Here is a 21,375-nt window from a genome sequence, read left to right as displayed (position 1 = left end):
TGAGCCAATTCCTGATGGGCCAGGCTATGGTCTTGGAACTGTAGCATCACTAGAACTTAAACCAAAGACCGCTGCCACCAACACCTGACAGTTACAGGCTCAGAAAAGCACCAGCTTTCCCCCCTTTCTTTTGTTTTCCTATCTTGCCTGTGTAGTGTAGGGTGGTCAGACATGGGGCTCTCAAAGACACTGGTTTGTGGAGAGTTCCACACTTATTCTGCAGTATATTGAATGGAAGTCTAGCTGTGTTCCTAGGCCACTGCAGAGGTCTAAATGAAGTCCCTGTTGATGTTTTTCTGAGCTGTGCATCCACATCCCAGCAAGGGACCTGGAGTTTTGTGTCCCCACCTAGCTTCTTGGTGGCTGGTGCATGCTTCCATGTGAGTGAGCCTCAGTTACCTGATTGAATTCGAGAGCTGACTCGCTGGAGTTGAACCTGGGGTTCAGCCTGAAGCAATCCATCCTGCTTTATGGTTTAATATGGCCCCAGTACTTTTCCAGTGTGTAGAATAATGCAGTAGTGTTTGCCTCTTTACATCTTCCGATGATCTGTGTCTCCTAAATGTCAATCATATCACTGACTCATATCCATTCTTTATGGAAGAGAATGGTCTTTTCTAACATGCAAAATGCAGCCACCTGGTTCTTCTGCTTCAGGAACCTCTGTAAAGCCAAACTCCTAGTGTAATGTTCAGGTTCCTGGCCCAACTCTTGTCTTAATTATCCTATATCTCTAACTCTTCCCAGGTATTCAAGCTCTCACCTACCACTCTGGAGCTTCCAATGCAGTTTTTCCCTCTTTGCTTCATGCTTCTCCCCTATTGAGAATCTGAATCTGCCTTGAGTCCTCTTCTCCTCAAGCTTGTGCAACCCAGGTTGTATGAAGCTGTGACCGCTTTCGAAGCTCTAGAGATGTGTTATGTTAATATAGTGTTCCCCACACAAACACAAGTCCTGAGTTTAAGCCCCAGAACCCATGTGAATAAAATGAAATAAAATAAAATAAAAATCCAAGCAATGGGGAGGCAGACACAAGCAGATCCCTAGGGATTGATAGCCTATTTGGTGAGTTCCAGGCTACTGAGAGACCGTGTTTCAGTAGAAAACTAAGGTGGGTGGCACAAGGTATAATGACAGCCAGAGTCCCAAAGAAACCACATGCCGCATGCATTTGGGAAAGGAGAACTTAGGAAGAGAAGTTCTGGGATCAAGCCAGCCTAATGCCTCAGACCTACCTGGGAAAGATGCAGGTGACACGTGGATAGAAATGCTGGCCCAGGCCACACTTTTGACAGTTCTGGCAAGGCCTCCAAGTACCCTCCTTGCCTCTTACTCTGCCACCGTTGGGATTTCATTTATTGGGTTAATTTGGTGACTCTCAACCTTGGATCTACATGGAGTTACTAGGCAACTTAAAACAGTTATGTCTGGGTCCCCCTCAAAACCACCTCAGGCTTTTGAACTGTGTGGAACACAGGCTGAAAGTAAGGACTAGTCCCTGTGTGTCTTGGGAAGCACCATGTGACTGTGTGTACAGCTGAGGATAAGAGTGTTTCTTTATGCAGAAAGGCAGACATTCTGGGGCCTTGTGGTTGGCCATCAGGGTTATGGGTGTGGCAGGGTCAAGGGGTGAAAATGCTGTTACATGTACTGGAGTTTTTGTGTGTATACATGAACTTACACTTTCTTCTCCGGTCTTAGCAGTTTGGGTACATCCCGTGGCTAGTACAGAGTGATCCAGAGAGAGTTGAAAGACCAAGGCCTGCCCCCTGCCTCCTTCTTGGTGACTTTTGTGTGGCAGTAGGCCTGACATGGGAAAGAAGGGCCCTTTCTCATAGTGAGAGGGGAGACTGGATGCTGCACCTCAGGCAGATCTGGCCTGCTCTTTTTTTACGTCTCTGAGCTAAGAGTGGATTTCACTGCGACCTACAAAATCTGAATGGTTCTTATCTAGCCCTTTATATAGAGAGTTGGCCCCCTCCCTGCTGTAGATAATGAAGCTACAAGTTCAGGGTCACAGCCAACCTTATCTAGTTGGTGTCTGTTCTGTTCCCTCATAGCCTGGCATGCAGGTTCCAGAGGTTGGACACTTGTGTTGAGCAGGGAGTGGAGGTCAGTCCTCCAGCCACACCCTCAAAGGCCACACCTGTTGTTTTTAAGGGCAGCTTGGCAGGGCCCCACAGTAGGAGTGGAAACATAAACACATTTGGTTCATTTCCTTACTGAAATCCAATTTGCCAACTGATTAGCAAACTCTTGTCAACTGCCTGGGTCATCTTCTCCCTTTGAGATAGAACCCCTCCCCTCCCCTCGTGAGCCCCAGTATCAGAAGCTGAGGGTAAAAAGGTGGGTGAAACCCCAGTGTTTCTCTAGATGAGGAACTCTGCCTCCACTAAAGGGGTCACACAGGGCCCCAGAGGATGCCACCACCCACCCCCCACAAGCTCCCCAGGTGCCCTGAGCTACAAACAAAGGCTGGATTGTACCTTTTTTTGTGAAGGAGACCGGAATACTAGCTGCTCCTCTCTTGCCTTCCCTCCCAGGAGGATGGCTTTGAAGACAGGGGAAGAATCTCTGGGGAGTTTCAGGTATGGTCTCCTTTGTTTGAGTTCACCCCCTCAAACTATCCAACCTAACCACACAGACACCCTGCAAGGCCCTGGGAAGGCTATAAAAGCCATCCTGGTTAAACACTTTCCTGATCTCAACCTGTGCCTTTCCTTCCATCCAGTCTGCAGTACAGGCAGTACTAGGAGACACTTCATCCATTCAGTTGAATAGTTGAAATGAACTCATATTTCAATGTGAGTCTCTAGTCCTTAGCTCTGTTTACATTCATCTCACCTGTTAAAACAAATAGCTCAGGTTAGCTTGTCACTGTCTGGACATGTCAGCATTGAGTAGTACCTGGGCTATCTTGGAACATCTTGCCTGGGAGATGTCTGTTGTTTGGTGATGATGGATTTCCCAGACCTCACTGACCTGAAAAGTTGTCGCTGTCCTTTTATACCCAGCTCACGTGGCATTTCTAGGTGCTGCCTTTCCCGCAGAGTCCCACTTCCAGTTGAGATTAAGGTTCTCCTTCATTTATCCGTAGAATAAGAACACGTACAGAGTCCTAACATGTGCCAGGGACTGCTCGATGCTCTTAACATGTGTCAGCTAATTTAAGCTTTACACTTGAAAGAGAATGCAGTGTTCTTAGCATCATTTTACAACTAAGGTAACTGAAGCGCTGAGGGTGAAGCCACTTTCTAAAAGTTTCATAGCTAGTGTCAAAGCCAGTATTATCACCCAAGAAGTGTAGACCCCCTACTTTAACCTCCAAGCTATCCTTCTTCTTACTACCATGCATTGGCTATGTTAATGAGAATATTAATAGCTTATGAGTGCCTGGGGGTACAGCAACTTCTTTGTTATTATGGACCCCTCCTAGCCCTTAAAAAGTTGTTTACGAGTCGTAGGAGTTCAGTAATCAAAGAATGGGGCATGCTGTGTGCAGTTCCTTTCTATGGATGGTGAGACAGCAATGGTATGTAAACTGCAGTTCTCCACCATGTTCAGAGCTCAAGGGTTGAGCCGGTTGCTGAGGAAAGCCCTGGGTATAACACTGTCTTAACTACCTCTTGAGCACTGTTGAGCCTGGGAAAGCCCTGGGAGGAGTGTAAGAGTTTCAGGAAGCCATAGCGATTAGCATAATAAAATGCTACATTTTATGATAAGCCACATTGGGTTGCTGTTACTCAGAGGAGAGTTCCCACAGGGAAGATGGGCAGAGGGAGGTGGACTATGCCCAGTCACTCTAGAGGGTAGGGTTCAGGGGTCAGGTTCCTTATCAGAGTTTTTATTATTATTATTATTAATTTTTATTTAAATTAAAAAACCTTATTTTACATACCAATCCCAGTCCCCTCTCCCTCCCGTCCTCCCATTACCCTCAAAAATAAATATTTTGTTTTGTTTTTGTTTTTTTGAGACACGGTTTCTGTGTAGCTTTTGGAGCCTGTCCTGGAACTAGCTCTTGTAGACCAGACTGGTCTCGAACTCACAGCAATTCACCTGCCTCTGCCTCCCAAGTGCTGGGATTAAAGGTATATGCCACCACCATCTGGCTTCTTATCAGAGCTTTTATTGGGAATTCAGAATACCTCCTAGGCCTCTAGTGTGCCTCATTTGCTGCTCCTGAAGCTATTCAATTTAGGAAGAATTAGCACATATACACTTTAAATTTTTATTGTTATTACTATAATTGTGTGTTTGTGTACACTCTTGTACATAAATGAGGAGTCTAAAAGAGAGTGTACCTCTGGTGTCCTTTTCTGTCTTCCTCCACCTATTCCTTTGAGGTAGAATTTCTCCCCCAAACCTGGGGTTCATATATTTTCAGATACACTGCAAGCAATCTTCCTGTCTCCATCCCCCTCAGAACTGTGGCTACATGTGTGGATAGGATGCTTAGCTTGTTCCATGGCTGCTGGGAGCTGAACTTTGGTCTTCATGATTGGGGAAAAATGGTTTTAATCATGGAGCCACCACTCCAGCCCCCTGTTATTATTTTAGTTTAAAAACTACTTGAAACAGTTTTAAGCAACACAGAAATCCCCCCTCTTTTGGTGGGGGGAGATAAACAGCATTAGTAGTTGTGGTTCCCTAAGGATGTATCTCCTCCTTTAAATCTGTATTAATTATAAAGAGTGTGTTTGGAAGCAAAAATGGGATTAGTCTTAACATTTTGCTCTGTGTCTTTCTTTTTTCACTGAGATCATATGCTTGCTAGGGAGCTGTGTGATCCTGATCCTGGGGTTAAGTTGCTTATGTACTGTTGACAGTGGATCATCAGTGGGTCAGTGTCTATTAAGAATAGTTTTTCCCATCAAGCCCTCTATTGATGAGAGCAGATGCTTCAGATAGGACCTGAGGCTGTAGCCCCAGGCACCGGCTGCAACTGCCCAGGAACTGAAGCCAAAACTTTGATTTTGCAGGCTCATTTCATTTTTATGTACTGTGTTTACTGTTGGCTTTGTGGACCTCAGGGTGGGCATGGCTCACAGCCCAGTCTGATGACCTGGTGTGTTTGGGAAGTGTGTGGAGGACAGTCAGAGTTCCGGGAGAGTCAGGGGAGAATGGGTTCAGCAGTGGTGAAAGGTCCATCTCACCTTTGGATGAATTAATGCAGAAGGTCTTTTTTCCTGAAAACTATGGCTATTAGGGAATGCCCCTCTGGGATCCATCAGCCAGTGAAAAGGCATTGTTTACCACTTCATGTGCCAAATCTCATTGCCCAACTAGTTTCCATGGAAACAAGGGTCAGGAAGCCAAGTGGACCTGTTTTGTTTTGGAGCGTGTAGGTTGAGGGCACAGCGATAGTATCTGGATAATAATAAAAATACTTTAACAGGGCTGGGGAGGTGACTCAGCCAGTAAAGCACTTGCTGAGCACGTGTGAGGACCTGAGTCTGAACCCTTAGAACCCACTTAAAAATTGTAATCTCAGCACTCCTTCAAAGAGATGGAAGTGGAGGCAGGAGAATCCCTGGAAGCTCACAGGCCTGTGTGCTGCAGCAGACAGCCAAGATGCTCTGCCTCAAACATGGTAGCCAGGGCTAACATAGCTGTGGCATGTGTGTGTCCATACTTTCAAACTAAATGTGTGTTTATATGTAGACTCTCTCTCTCTCTCTCTCTCTCTCTCTCTCTCTCTCTCTCTCTCTCTCTCCATTTATAGAGGCATGCCTTCCATTTAATCTCATCTTACTCTTGAAATTCAGAGAACAAATTTCCCAAAGCCACTTAGCTAGTAGATGTGTGCTGGAGCTTGTGTGCATGTATGCATTTGTGCATGTGAGTACATATACATGTGTGTGCATCCCCATGTGTGTATGGGGTGTGGTGCAGTAGAAGCATACCTCCTTTCTTCTACCAACAGATATGCCCTCGGTCATTTCAGCCTGACAGAAATGATCGATGTTGGAATCATAGGTTTGCATGATCCACCTGGTGTGGCTTACACTTTAATGTTAGTAAATGCCAGCCTGGTTTTAGCTGGGTGGAGTGGCCTGTAGTCAGAAGGTTGTTTTTCTCCACAGGCAACACCCAGTTTTCCAGTAGTGCTGTTGCCCATCCGGAAAGAGGTACCTGGTAGAATGGGTTGTGTTCCTCTTGGCCAACATGTCTGACTGTGAACATTGAAAGCTGCTTGTAAAGGTGGCCAGGACAAAGATAGCCTTGGGTTTCAGGCCAGCTCCATCCTGAGGTCACTGGGTGGTGAAGGTTTCCCAGAAGAAAGTAGGATGGAAAGGTACCTTGAAACCTCAGCGTATGTTTTATAGGAGAAGATAATAGTACACAAAACCCAGGGCTTAGTACGTGCCAGGCAATGACTTTTTGGTTTTGTTTTTTTAAGACATGGTCTCATTATGTAATCTTGGTTGGCCTACAATTTGCTATGTAGACCAGGCTGGTCTTGAACTCACAAAACTCCCCCATCCCTACCCTGTGGGTGCTGGAATTGAAGGCATGTGCCACCATGCCCAGCATGGCAGTTTTTTGAGACAGGATCTCACTAAGTTGTTACTAAGCAGTCCTTCAGCTTTCCCTACTCTTGCCTCTACCTCCCAAGTAGCTGAGGTTATGGACCAGCACTGCCAGACCTAAGTTAGATGACCATTTTAAGGATCATGAGGTATCCTCCTTGTACATCTGTCTTTGAACTTCCCACTTTTAAGAATTTACCAATAATTTTGGATAAGGCTTACTCCTGTGATGTCAGTTTTTATTTGATTGACTCTGTAAAGATGCTATGTAGCTTAGTTGACAGAGTTTGCCTATAACATACACAAGGCCCTAGGTTCCATTCCCAGCACATAAACCAGGCATGATGGTGCATGCCCCAGAAGACCTGCACTTGGTAGGTGGAGGCAGGAAGATCTGAAGTTCAAGGTTATCCTTGGCTACATAGCAAGTTCCAGACCAATCTAGGATATATGAGACCCTCTCTCAGACAAAACAAAGCAAAATATGCTATACCAGAATTTCTCAACTTGTGGTTCACCAACTCTTTTCTCGAACCTCTATCTCCAAAAATACTTACATTATGATTTATATATTTTTTTAAGATTTATTTATTTATCATGTATACAGTGTTCTGCCTGCATGTTGCCTGCAGGGCAGAAGAAGTCATCAGATCTCATTACAGATGGTTGTGAGCCACCATGTGGTTGCTGGGAATTTAACTCAGGACCTCTGGAAGAGCAGTCAGTGCTCTTAACCACTGAGCCATCTCTCCAGCCATACATTATGATTTATAACAGGAGCCAAATTACAGTTATGAAATAGCAGCGGAAATCATTTTATGTTTGGGGGTCCCCACAACATGAGGAACTGTATCAAAGGGTCACAGCATTAGAATGGTTGAGAACCACTGCCCTATACTTACGTAAGACCATATTCTGAGGTACTAGAAGTTAGGACATACATTGAATTATAGTGGGGCACAGCTTCATGTATAATAGGGGACATACAGTCCTCACATGAGTCAGGCCCATATGGTGTTTCAAGATTGTCGTGGCAGAGAATGCGAAGGTAAAGAACACAGGCTCTGCAGACTGCCCAGGTTCAAATCGTAGCTCTGCTATAGCCTAGTGTGAGACCTCCACACCCCCTTGCCAGAGACAACTTCCTAATCACTCAGTAGGCCTGGTAAGAGGACCTTTCCTATAAGATTGTGTTCAATATTGAATGAATTTAGGGTCACCTTGCTGGTACCTGGCACACAGCAAGTACTGTGAATGCATAGCCCACTGCTTGTGGACTTTATGTATGTATGTATGTGTGTGCATATATGTATATGTTATATTTTGCTTGTTTTCAAGGTAGGGTCTCACTTTGTAGCTCCCGCTGTCCTGGAACTTGCTCTGTAAACCAGGCTGGCCTTGAACTCACAGAGATCCACCTGCTTCTGCGTCCTGAGTGCTGGGATTAAAGGTGTGTTTATTCCTTGCCTTTATTGCAAAATTTCGATGAACTTTATTCACAGCCTTTGATAACCTGACAGGAGCACAGAGGTCTTTGACAGGTGCTCACGGTGTAGCTAATGAAACTGCCAGATGCTATCACCTTGGCAATTATGCTCTTGGTCCCCGGCCTTTTCTGTAAAGACCTCTTTGAATTTTCAGCAAACATGAGCAGCTTTGGCTTTTTCTCTTCTTCTTTCAATTCTAAAATATTTAAAACATTACATTTGTCACCTTAGCTGTTTCTAAGTGCACAGGTTGATGGCTTTGAGTGCATCTACAGTACTGTGGCCCGCCACCACTCTCAATTCTCCCATCTTCTCAAACTGAAACTCTGGACCCAGTAAATGCTAACTCCCCCTTCTCTGTCTCATTAGTTCCTGGCAGCACCTTCCACTCCTCCTCTGGATGAGTGTGACATCGTATAGAAGGTTGCTTTGCTCTTATGTAGTTGGCTTCTTTCAGGTAGTGTGTCATCATGGTACATCCATGTCTCACTATGGCAGAACTAACTACCTTCCTTTTTAAAGCTGGGAAGAATTCTACTGTATGCATATATTGGGCTCCTCTATCTGACAAAGGACCTTTAAGTCAGTTCTACCTACTGTGAATAATGAATATGAATGCAATTAAAGAAACTTTATGGGAGTTGTGATTGGGCTGGTGAGATGGCTCAGCAGGGAAAGGCTCCTTGCCATGCAAACCTGACCTGAGTGTGGCCTCCAGGACCCACATAAAGGTGAAAGGAGAACACTGATTCCCACAGAGTTGCCCTTTGCCCTGCCACCTGCATGCTGTGGCATGCACACCCAACATATAAAATAAAAGCCTTGTCTTTAACATTTCCAAGTTTGTTGTAGAAAGTTAAAACACACAGGCTAGAAAAATAGAACATACCTCCTACCCCATCACTGGAAATCTTAGACTTCAGACAAGAGGTGACTATATTATGTAATTTGGCTTCTATCTCTCTAGTGGAAATTTGGCCTTTGTCAGTGAAATGATCTCATTTTAGGCATATTGTTATGAAACTTGAGCCATTTAAAAATGTTTGAAACCTGCCAGTTGGTGGTGGCCCATGCCTTTAATCCCAGCACTTGGGTGGCAGAGGCAGACGGATCTCTGTGAGTTTGAGGCCAGCCTGGTCTACAAAGCTACACAGAGAAACCCTGACGTGGGGAAAAAAAAGTCTGAGACCTCTGAAGGTATTTAACATCTCCTCGTTTGGGCAGCAGGCTGCTGGTAGATGGTATTGGTGGGCACCTGTGCTAGGCCATGCTGGTCTCATTCTTAGCCTCCTTCCAGTATGATCAGTGTGGTATGATGAGCCCATTAGTGTGGATAGGCAGAGAGAAAGCCCGGGGCCCCTGGCTCCTTCTGCCTCAACACTCATCCTAATTGGACTGTCCTCCACCTCTTTTAGGCAAATGTCTGCAGACTACGGCTGACCGTGCCTCCTGAGAGTCCAGTGCCCCAGCAAACAGAAAAGAAGATTGAGAGGAAAGATCAGGTGAGCCTTCTGGGAGGCCAGGGCCTGTGGCTGGTCTTCTGTGTTAATGTGTTTTCCATCCCTCACCCAGGCTGCTCTCCAAGTTATGCGTTGGTCACTGCTGAAGAAAAGGCCCCAGCCTTCCATATAGCTCTCCCAGCTGCCTCTGCAGTCTTGTGCCCAGCCCTTGTTTCCTGGGGAACATTGTGGCTCTGAAGAGCCTCCAGCTATGGGAACACTGGACTTAGTGACAGGTGCTGTGGCTGAGAAGGTGTTTTTTCCTGGAATGACCTGTGCGGTAGAGTCAAAGGGCCTTTTGTGAGTTTCTGGGACTGGAGCAACAGGCTAGAGGCCTGGCTTCAGCTGGCAGGAAGAGCCCAGCAGGCTACTGAGCATGCTCTTGTCTGGATACAAGAGGAAATCTACAAACATTTCTGTGTCATTTTTGAAGTGATGCTGGCACGGTACAGATAACCATGACCTTGCATTAGAGGGACTTGCAGTTTTTCAGGTGGGACAGGTATATAAATAAACAATGGTGCTGTCATGTCCCATGTGTTCCTATCTGGGAACATAGAGATGGCGCTAAGTGACTGGCAGGTGGCAGAAGTGTAGGCCTAACAAATAAATGGGAGGGCCTGCTTACCTCTCCACCTGTGTTCCATTTTCTCATTCCTAAGCCATGACTCGCACCTGCTAAATTTCACCCACTAGGACTTCAGTGGTAAACATAGCCATTAACAAGGCATGGCTGTCACTCGTGGAGGTTATATTCTAGTGGGCTGAGAATGAAAGCAAGCAAAACAATGATGTACTTTCTGGAGAGAAAGGGATAGGCATGCCAGACACTCAGCAGTCCTTCTTATGGTGGGTATTTTACATGCACAAAGGGTGAAATAATAGGTTATACATTTCATGGGTAGAATCATGAGACTTCTTGACATTCTAGCTCCACTTCTGAGTTAACCAATATTACAATGAACCATAAACAAGGAAGCTTCCTGTAGACTGGGGAGAGTATTGTATCTGTCTCTCCTGTCCCGTGGCACTCTTCTCCCAACTGTGTGTGTGTGCATGTGTGGTCATGTATGTCTACATGAGCCAGTGGAGGCCAGAGACAGACATTGGGTATTTTCCTCAGTTGCTTTCCACCTTATTTCTTCTCTCTCTCTCTCTCTCTCTCTCTCTCTCTCTCTCTCTCTCTTTCAAAATTTTCAAATTTTATTTTACGGGCATGAGTGTTTTACATGTATGAGTGTTTTGTCTGCGTGTATGTATGGGCAACGCATGTGCGTGATGCCCTCAGAAGTCAGAAGAGGATGTTAGATCCTTTGGAACTGAAGTTATGGATGGTTGTGAGCCCCCATGTGGGTGCTGGGAACTGCATCTGGTCCTCTGCAAAAACAACAAGTGCTCTTATACCACGGAGCCATTTCCTTAGCATATTTTTTCCTTTTTCAGATAGGGTCTCTCTAGGTATTTCTGACTGTCCTGGAACTCAGTGTAGAACATCCTGGCCTCAAACTCAAAGAGATCTGCCTGCCTCTGGCTCCTGAGGATTGGGATTACAGACATGCACTACTGTGCCTGCTCTTATTTCTTGAGATGGGGTCTGTCTGGATGCAAAGCTTACCAATTTGCTGTGGAGCTCCAGGGATTTGCTGCTCTTCACCCATTCACCCCCGTTTTGTTTCTTAATGTGAATGCTGATCCCAACTGAGGTCCTCATGATTGTAGAGCAAGCCCTTTGCTAACTGAGCCATCCTCCCAGCTCCCTCTTCTTCACTTTCTACCAAAGTCAACAAGTGACCAGTGATGATGCAAACAGCAAATGATGGTCAGAGGAAATAGTGAGGAGGAAGGTGAAGTTCTGGCCAGAGAGCCATGAGAGGATGTAACCTCTGACCTGCTTCAAAGGGGGAGGAAGTATCTCACCAACAGCACTGGGAAGAATGCTGGTTCCAGGAGGTGGGAAGCACAAGGTAGACCTGGTTCTGGGAATTCAAGCAGCACCAGTGAGGTCCTAGCCAAGGCCCAAGGAGATGATTTTATTTTATTTTTTATTAAAGATTTACTTTCACTTTATGTGTATATGTGTTTTGCCTGTGTGTGTATCTGTGTACCACATGCATTTAATGTCCATGGAGGTCAGAAGAGGGCATCAGATCCCTGGAACTGGAGTTACAAATGGTTGTGAACTGTTACATGGATGTTGGGAATCTAACCTTACTCCTCTGGAAGAGCAGAAGTTGCTCTTAACCACGGGGCCATCTCTCCAGCCCTGACAGCTCTTTCTGGCTAAATTGGACTTAGCTTGAACACCACAATGATTAAGATCAGTACAGTTAAATAGCTCTATTTATTTATTTATTTATTTATTTATTTATTTATTTATTTATTTTGAGACAGGGTTTCTCTGTGTAACAGTCCCAACTGTCCTGAAACTCACTCTGTAGCCCAGGCTGGACTTGAACTCACAGAAAGCCACCTGCCTCTGTCTCCTGAGTGCTGGCACTGAAGATGTATGTCAGCTAAATAGCCCCAACTATGAGCCTCGGAAAGGGTTGGATTTTGGAACATTTTGGATTTTGAATTTTAGTGGATAGACATGTCTAACTGGTAAAATTTGTACATATATCCCCAAACAACCATAAACAACTCCAACATCTGAAGCTCTTCTGGGGCTAAGCATTTTTGAGATAAAGGACACTCAACCTACAATGGATTAAGATATATTGAATAATAATAAAAAGTGCACATCACTAGTGGTAACCTGAGAGGGAAGGGGAGCTTGTTCTAGAACATTAACTATTTTAGAAAATCTGTTTTGGAATTTCCAGATAGGCTTATCAATGGTTAAGAAACTAGTTATTTAAACATTGTCACTGAATAGGATATTCACATGGTCTTAAAGTATAGCATGTAAAGGAACAGTGAACCTTAAAGTAGAGTAAAATTTCAACCTGGTAACCCAACCCAGCATTACCAGCAGATGACAGTCTTCTGTTAGGGGACTTCTGGAAGTGATGTGATTAAGAAGCACACACAAGACCTGGGTAATCTTCAGGCTGAATTGTGTAACTGAATTAATAATAAGGAAACAGAAAGGTCCAAAATGGAGGACAATTCTACAGAACAATTGGCCTGGATCCCTCAATGTGAATTTGATGGTATTAAAAACAAGGTGAGCTTCTATTATAGGTAAGTTAGACAGGGTGGACTTGGTTAGATCTTGGACCAAAGAAATTGTAACAGAGCCAGGTGTGGTGACGCATGCCTTTGATCCCAGCACTCAGGAGGCAGAGGCAGGTGGAACACTGTAAATTTGAGGGCAGCCTGGTTTACAAAGTGAGTTCCAGGACAGGCTCTAAAGCTACAGAGAAACCCTGTCTCAAAAAAAACAGAACAAACAAAAACAAAAACAAAAAAGCTGAAAAAAACAAAAACAACAACAACAACAACAACAAAAACGGAAAAAAGAAAGAAAAGAAATTATAACAGACCATGTTGATACACTCATTGAATCTGGAATATGAGCTCTATGTTAGCTATTGAATGGATTTCATTTTTATGCATGTGAATTGTGACTGAAGAGTTCTTTTGGCTTTCCCATAGCTATGAACATTAAGCAAAGGAAATGCTTGGTAGCTGTGTTCATTGTTTCTTTCATTACTGTGGCAAACTGTAACAAAAACAACTTGAGGAAGGAAGCGTTTACTTTGGGGTAATGGTTTAAGGGTACAGCCCATTATGGGGTGGAAGCCATGGTGACAGGGACCTGAGGCGCCTGGTCACAGCTCATTGCAGTCAGGAAGCAGAAAGAGAAGGAAGTGGTACTCACCTTGCTTTCCCCTTTTAATTTAGCCCGCAGGACAGTGCCACACACAGTCAGGATGGGAATTCCTACCTCAGTTTACCCAATCTAGAAACTCCCTCACAGATGTACCTACTCCTTGACACATAGGTGATCTTAGATCCTGACAAGTTGACGATCAGTGTTCACCATCACAGAGCTAAAGCTCATAACAAGGATGGCGCGGGGCGGCATCAGCTACTGGACTCGTGATTACTGGATTAAGTGGGGTGCTCTTGTTGAGGGCATCCCTTCAACCCTTTTTTGTCCTCACCCTTTCTGTCCCTTTTAGAGATGATAGCATCTGGGAAAGCTTGAGAAAACAGTCTATTCTAGAGTGGGTGTTGGGACCAGGGCTATGGTGGCTGTGTCCAAGTGCACGGTAGGGTTACAGGGAATGAGATGTTTCTGGGAGCTGCAGTAGGGGAAGATGATGGGAGGAGGTGTTCTCATAGAAGAACCAAACAATCCCAGGGAAAGAGTTTGAGTGCTTAGCCATGAAGTTTGTAGTCAAGTTGTATGCCCAACTTTTTGCCTTAAAGAGTGCTTTCCAAATTAGTCAAGGCAATGACTTTTTTTCTTTTACTGTAACTAAACATCAGGCACTACTTTTGTTTATTGGAGAGAAAAAAGTGTCAAAAGTTAACATGAAAATTACAAATAGCTTTATGCAAATTGCTAAGGACATATTGATAGTGTCATTTTATCTGAGATCATGTGCATATTGATATAACTTGCACAATAATCAAAGAGAAAAAGTCCGTAACATAATATATCCATTCTGTATTTCACCATGATAATTCCAACTCCATAATGATTACACTTAGATGAAACTGACATCTGTACTCAGAACAGTCAGCAGAAAGCTCGCTTTTAAAAGAGGCACATGGAGGTAGGGAATAGAGGGGATTGGTGAGATGGCTCAGCTGGCAAAGACATCTGCCACTAAGCGTGACAACCTGAGTTTGGTCCCTGGGACATACATGGTAGAGAGAGAGATCTGATTCCCCCAAGTTGTCCTTTTTCTTCTACATGTACAGCATGGAATGTACACAAACCCACACATACACACATAGATACATACATATACAATAAATAAAGATTTAAAGGAAAAGATAAATGACAAAAAGAAGCCAGATCCTTTACCATTGAGAAACCACAGAAGAGCTCTAGACTTTAAGAAACAGGGCTGGAAGATTTCGTCAGCAAAGTTTGAAGGCATACAAAGGAATGATCCTGCTTCAGAATTAAGCCACATAAAAATGATGTAAGTTGTTGAACCAGGAAAGAGCATGTCACTCTTTCAATGGTGTGATTTCCAACTGCCTTAGTAATCAGAATGAAATATAAATCTAGTTTCCAAACTAAGTTCTGTCATCCACCCTGAGTCTAAGTATAGGCTTTTGGATCTATTTGCCTTTTTTCCCTGGGAGATAAGTCCTCAAATTCCCCAAGGTGAAGTGGCTACTCTTCTGTGACATCATTGAAAAGATTAGAAGAGTACTAACTTTTACAACTCTTAATTTTTAGGAGCAAGGAATGGCTCACTTGACAAATGGGTCATGTAGGTGAAAGTTTAGAAGAAATGGTCTAAAAACCTCAACATTAACCTTTCCAAGAATATCATTTCCAACCTTCCTAATTTCTTCTTTAAATCAACACACACACAAAGACACACACACACACACACACACACACACAGAGAGAGAGAGAGAGAGAGAGAGAGAGAGAGAGAGAGAGAGCCTTCATATATATATCTATAGCAAAAGCAGGGACTCCTTTCTTTCTCCTTATACTCTCAAATAGCCCACTGCAGGTATTTAGGAGCCACCAGGCTCCAGGGAGCTGGGGACCCGTGCACCTTGATGCCACTGGCACTGGGGCACCAGGCGTGAGATCTGAAGTGCCCATCTGTAGCAATCTGGTGACTCACTGCAGGAGAACTGGGGTAGAGGGGAGGGTGAGGCTGGATGTTTCCCCAGGACCAAAGCTCTTGGGTGGTGGCAGCACTCAGATGTTCCAGTGGTCACTGGGGAGACAGTGACTTTGACACCATGTCCTGGCTGGATTCCTGGGCTTGACTCACTGGGAGCAGGGTTCACATACCAACAAGGGTTCCTTGGAGGAGCCACTTCTGATGTGGTTGCAATGTGTCTGCCCCTCCCTGAGAGCCACAGAATTGCAAGGTACTCAACATTCTGGATGATCTTCCCAGGCTAAATGACTTTGGTTCCTTTGAAGGAGAATCCATGGTTTTCCTAAGCCAGGCTGGATAGGACATGGAAGTCTGAAGATGTCAGATGGCCTGATTGACTTCTAATGAGGTGAAATTTCCCAGAGGGTTTCCAGGGCATTAGAGCTGCAGTTGGCTGAGGGCAGCTGGGCCTTAGTCACTGACACTGTCATAGCAGATGCCACCAGTGGGCATCTGGCTATACATAGACCCACTGCCTTCTTCCTAGAGAGGAATTCCCCACAGCTCAGATGTGTTGAAGAAGGCACATTTTGCCCTGTTGCTCAGAGATGTGCTGGGAGGTTGCTCAAAGCAAGTTCAATAGTCAGAAATTTTCCTAGAGTCATGGGATCCTGGGGTGTATTGTGGGTGTGGGTACTTCCTAACTCTAAAGCAGATGCTCGACTGCATGCTCCTCTTAGTCTTTCTCCTGAGAGGTTTTTTATTTTTTATTTTTATTTTTTATTTATTTATTTATTTTTGCTGTCTGAGACTATGTTCTGCTGGCCACCAGTTCTGGAAAACACACACTATTTCCTTCTGTAAGCAGGCATAGTGATGCCCAGCTGCAAAGAGCAAATGAGTTAAACATGTCTGGGGAGATGGCTCAGTTTGCAAAGCTCTTACATCAACACATAAGGACCTGAGTTTAAAATTTAGGACTCAATTAGAAGTTCTATGCATGGAGCTGTGCACTTGTAATTATAGCACTGGGGAGACAGAGGCAGGTGGGTGCCTGGAGCTTGCTGGCCAGCTAGCCCAGCATAATTGGTGAGCTCCAGGTCAATGAGAAAACTTCTCAAAGGTAGTAGACAGTGTTCTTGAGGGTGACACATAAGGTCATTCTTTGGCTTCTGCACACATGAGCACCAGCCCTTCTCCTCCCCCCCCCCCCGCCGTCACCTGTATATGCATATGAACATTTAAGAAATTAAACTAGTATGGGAAAGGGAAAGGTACCCACCTCAATGTCTGGCCTATAAGGTAGACTGACTGAATACCACCTTTGCATTTTGAAGGTCAAAACCAATGGTCTTAGCTTTGGCCTCAGCATCTCTCTCTTTATCTGTCTTGGAGTCATTCCCATCCATGAAGCACTGTCTTGTCTCTCTTCTTCCTCTTGGGCTATGCCTTCTGCATCCTTGCTGGTGTCATTCCACTTTCTATAAATCTGAGCATCATTCTACCATCACCTGGTCCACATTCCCTTCAAAGACCTGCTGACCCCCACCTTCCCTCTCTACAAAGACCTACCTGCCCTTACTTCCCTGCTCTACAAAGACCCAGCCCTAGAGAACTCACTCTTACCTGGCTTGGAGATGGCCTCACCAGCTGTGGTTTCTGCATCCTATCCTGATGGAGGCCATGCTGGCTTGTGATTCTTTTTTTACCCACCAGAGCAATGATAGTTTATTGGTGTATATTACTGCTATTTCCACATCTTAAGAAGTTTTAGGCAACATTGGAACTTTGAATGGGACATGGACACACGCATTTAGAAGACATTCTGGCTGTGGCCCTCTGCACCTGACATTCTGGTACCCTGATCCTTGGTGAGAAAAGGGGTCCTTTTTTTAGGCTCACTCACTGAGTGTATTTCCCCTAGAGCCAGGCTGGCTCATGCACTTCCAGGGAACCTGGTAGGGTCAGTCTTGGGCATGGATCTGGGGATGTTACAGGGAATAGACTTGATAGGATTGTTAGTGGAGAAGTTGGGGAGATGGGGAGAGGTCCCTGTCCTTCCTTGGGATGGAACCATCCCTATCTTAAGCTGGTCCCCTCTGTACCTCTCTCCTCATTTCCCCCAGAGCACAATCCCTTCTCTTTTAGATGCTGAGATCAGTTTTTTTTTTTTTTTCCTAGCACCTTCTTCCTCAAATAGCTACCGAGATATTCAGCCCCAGCCTTACTGTAGAGTAAATGAGCCAGGGGCTAGAGAGATAGCTCAGTGGTTAAGAGCACAAACTTTTCTTGCAGAGGACCCGAGTTCAGTTCCCAGCACCTGAAACAGACAGCTCACAACTGCCTGTAATTCTAGCCCAGGGGTGTCCAATACCTCTGGCCTCCTTGGGTGTTCATGTCCATACCTACACCCAGACATGAGCATAATTGAAATACATTCTTAAAAGAGTAAATGAGTTGATGTAGTGTCCTCCTCAGCATCTGGCCTGTGAGGTGGACTAGAGAGGCCTGGTATGATCTGTGAGGGCAGAAGATAGTGATTCTTTCTCTCCTTCTGAGCCTGTGTGTTGCCATTGCAATTCTGCTCCCTTGCAGCATCACTGGTGGGTCCTACCAGATAGCTCTCATGGGCTCCACCCACCTAAACATTTTCATTTGAATGTGAAAATAACATTGAGTTAGCATAGAAACGCACAAGAGCACAAAAGCATTGACTATTCTTTCTCTACAGAGCCTTGCTCTGTGCACACAGTAGGTGTTTCATATCAGTTTCAGAAGTCGCCATAACAGCACTGTAGGCACTACATGGGCTGAACAACAGAACTTAATTGTTGCATAGTTCTGAGGACTAGAAGCCTGGGATGCAGGCAGGGCCACATTACCTGTGGGGGCAGTGAGGCAGAATCCTTCTTTAACTCATCCAGAGTCTGGTGGCTCTTGGCAGTCCTTGTCTTGTTGCTGTCCAGTTGCAGTCGCCACAGATGGAGCTCCCACTGTGTGCATATCTGTGCGATTTCCCCCTTTTTGTAAGGATGCTGTTGATCACGGAGTAGGGCTCACTCTTAACAACCCCATTTTAAGTTGACCCGGCCTCTACTACTAGCAGTAAAGAATCCAACATTTTTTTTTTTAAACTGGGGAGTGACACAGTTCTTTAAATTGTATGAGCAACTCAGATGAATTAGCCTTTTATTTTCTTTTTACTTTTTTTGTTTGCTTGTTTGTCTCATGTAGCTGAGGTTGGCCTTGAACTCCTGATCTTCTTGCCTCTGTCTCCCAAGATCTGGGATTACAGGTGTGTGTCACCGGCCCTAGCCTTTTATTTATATGTTAAACATCATAACATGGAAGAAGGAATGATGATTTCTTATCATCACAGGCTGCACGTAGAAGAACTGGTAAATGTGGAATGCCTATAAAGATGGTTAAGGTTTAGGAATAAAACTGATAGTAGGTCATTTCAAAATTAGCTACCGTCATCTGTCATCTTCAAAGAACTCCATAACTCTCTGAAGGTCTGTATCTATATTCTTGCCCAAATCTGTATACCCTGTAATCCTGTGAGTAAACACACACAGGGAGGGAGAGAAAAAGAGAGGGAAAGAAAGGAGGAGGAGAGGTGGGGGAGGGAGAGTGTGTGTGTGTGTGTGTGTGTGTGTGTGAGAGAGAGAGAGAGAGAGAGAGAGAGAGAGAGAGAGAGAGAGAGAGAGAGAGAGGAGAACTACGAGCTATGACAGATGCATCACACTGAACCGGAATGTGTCTGCATAGTCTTGGATCTGGTTGGAGCTGGTTCTATGATCATCATGATAGAGATCTTCATTATGTGTTTATTAGTACATAGCTAGAAGAGACTCTACAATGAGAAGCTAACACACAGCAGGAAGGACATTATGTGTCCTTCAGTGACCTTAATTACTCTATTTCGAGACTCCGAGAAGCTAAGTGAGGGAGACTGGCTGTGTGCATGTCCTACAAAACAATGTCAAGGTGCAGAGTCCAGGACTCCTGGAGCCAGCAGTGTGTCAGAGAAGGAAACCCCCACTGGCGGGTTTTATAGCCCCTTTCCTTTAAAAGCTTAGATGAACAAGCCTGCTGGTTCTTGTCCTTGGAGAGCTGTTTATACAACATCCTGGCTGTTGCCAGGTGAGCGGGTGTACTGCCATGAATCATTGGCTGCAGCTGGGGCTGGGCTGCCTCTGTGACAGTGTGCAGGGGCTGTCTCTGCCTCTCAATGAAGAGGCCTGAGGTTCTGGTCCCGGATCCTTCACAAACCTCTGCAAAGCTCCTGTCTCAAGCCCTCTCAAGGGGACCCAGTTTCCTTTTCTAGAACACAAGAGAGTTTGCCCCTCTCTGAAATTTCTTCAGCTGTGGTACTCTGATACACTGATACACTCCTACAAAACAGTGTCAGAGCACTGTCTCAAAAGAGGTGATCAGTATTCCTAAGGTTGACACCTGAGGTAACCTCTGGCCTCTACATGTGCACACACATACACACGTGTACACAATATGCATACAGACATGTACCCACATGCACACCTGCCAACACATGAACACACATATGTACACACATGCAATCCTACCCATGTTTATTGAATGTCTGTGCTGGGTATTAAGATACAGCAGTGAGAATAACAGACACAGTCCCTGCCTTAGCGGAGTTTGTTGTGTTGTCAGATCATGCATTTAAGAGGTGAAAACCCTAGGCCCTCCTCACTAGCCTCTCTCATCCACCCACCAGTGAATCCCTTAGGGCATCTTCTAGAGTTGTAGGCTGGGTTACTTTTTGTGGCTTCTCACCCTTCTCCAGCCCAGGGAAAACAGCTGTAGCTGGAGCCTGAGGTAAATTCTGAGCTGTGAGTGCTCATGGGAAATCACTGATGGCAGCCTGTTTGTGTATGATACTGTGTGCACCTGCTCTTAGTCCTGATGCATTTTATGTGGGGTTTGTGGAATGCCAACTTTGTGAAGTGTCTCTGCTTCCTTCTGTGGTAGAAACTTTCTTTTCATCTGGACACTTACAGGGCTGTAATTTTCAAGAAGCTTTTTCCTGGCATTGTTTTAGAGCCAACACATTCATAATAGGTCTGATACATACGTATTTTTTAAAGGTTTATTTATTATTTTTAAGTGTGTGTGTGCATGTGTGCGTGCATGTGTGCATGTGCAAGTGCGTGCGTGCGTGCTTGCGTGCGTGCGTGCTTGCGTGCGTGCGTGCTTGCGTGCGTGCGTGCGTGCGTGCGTGCGTGTGTGTGTGTGTGTGTGGTGTGTGTTGTGTGTGTGTGTTCATGTGAATGCAGGTGCTCTTGGAATCAAAAGAAGGCATCAAATTCCCCGGAGCTGGAGTTACAGGTGGTTGTGAGAGCTGCCCAACATGGGTGGGTGCTGGTAACCAAACTAGGGTCCACTAAGAGAGTAGCATGTGCCACTGAGCCATCTCTCCAGCCCCAAACATATTTTAGACATGGTTTTGTTTTCTACATCTATTTTACTGCCTGTCTGTCTGTCAGGTCAGAGGACAAGTTGTAGGAGTCAGTTTTTCCTTCTGCCGTGTCGATTCCAGGGATGGAACTTGGGGGTTTCAGGCTAGGTAGCACCTTTCCCAGCTGAGCCATCTTGCCACCCTCTATATATAATTTAAAACTTGTTTGTTTGGTTTTTTTTCAGATATAAAGCAGCATTCTAAAGCTTTAAAAAACTTTGAACTGTTGAGAGTTAGAAACTTATACCAAAGGAAGCTGAAATGTGGAATAAGCTACTAGCCCCCAACTCAGCACAGTAGCCCCCAACCCATGGTCAATCTGCCTCGTCTATGTCCTGTCCACTTCCTTCACCTGCATCAATAAACAAATATGTCATAAATATTTCAGTAGGCATCTCTCAAAGGTAAACACTACCTTTTAGTATTACCACAATAATTTTCATTATGCCTAAAAGTAATATTCATATAGGAATATTTTAAAAGGAGAAAAGAAATGACCTTGAAACATTTGCAAATGTGTTAGCACTTACATTTTTTTCTGTGTTCTCTAGCATTTGACCTCAAGCATGTTGGTATTTTCTAAACATGATGTCTTGGGACTTTTCAGGGTTTCATGTTGTG

At 44.8% G+C, this 21,375-nt stretch overlaps 1 protein-coding gene across 3 annotated transcripts in view; it reads left to right on the top strand.

Annotated features, from left to right (window-relative positions):
* Myzap (myocardial zonula adherens protein) overlaps window positions 1–21,375 on the top strand; it is an 87,959-nt gene that overhangs the window by 3,629 nt on the left and 62,955 nt on the right. For all 3 annotated transcript variants that reach the window (XM_027411212.1, XM_027411215.1, XM_027411214.1), the window contains exon 2: window positions 9,436–9,522. In XM_027411212.1, the coding sequence (XP_027267013.1) occupies window positions 9,436–9,522 (87 nt within the window). The remainder of the gene's footprint in view (window positions 1–9,435; window positions 9,523–21,375) is intronic.

Source organism: Cricetulus griseus, chromosome 4, assembly GCF_003668045.3.
Source record: "Cricetulus griseus strain 17A/GY chromosome 4, alternate assembly CriGri-PICRH-1.0, whole genome shotgun sequence".
NCBI classification, from domain to species: Eukaryota; Metazoa; Chordata; class Mammalia; order Rodentia; family Cricetidae; genus Cricetulus; species Cricetulus griseus.
The sequence above is the reverse complement of the archived record's forward strand: the minus strand, read 5'-3'. Positions and strand labels throughout refer to the sequence as shown.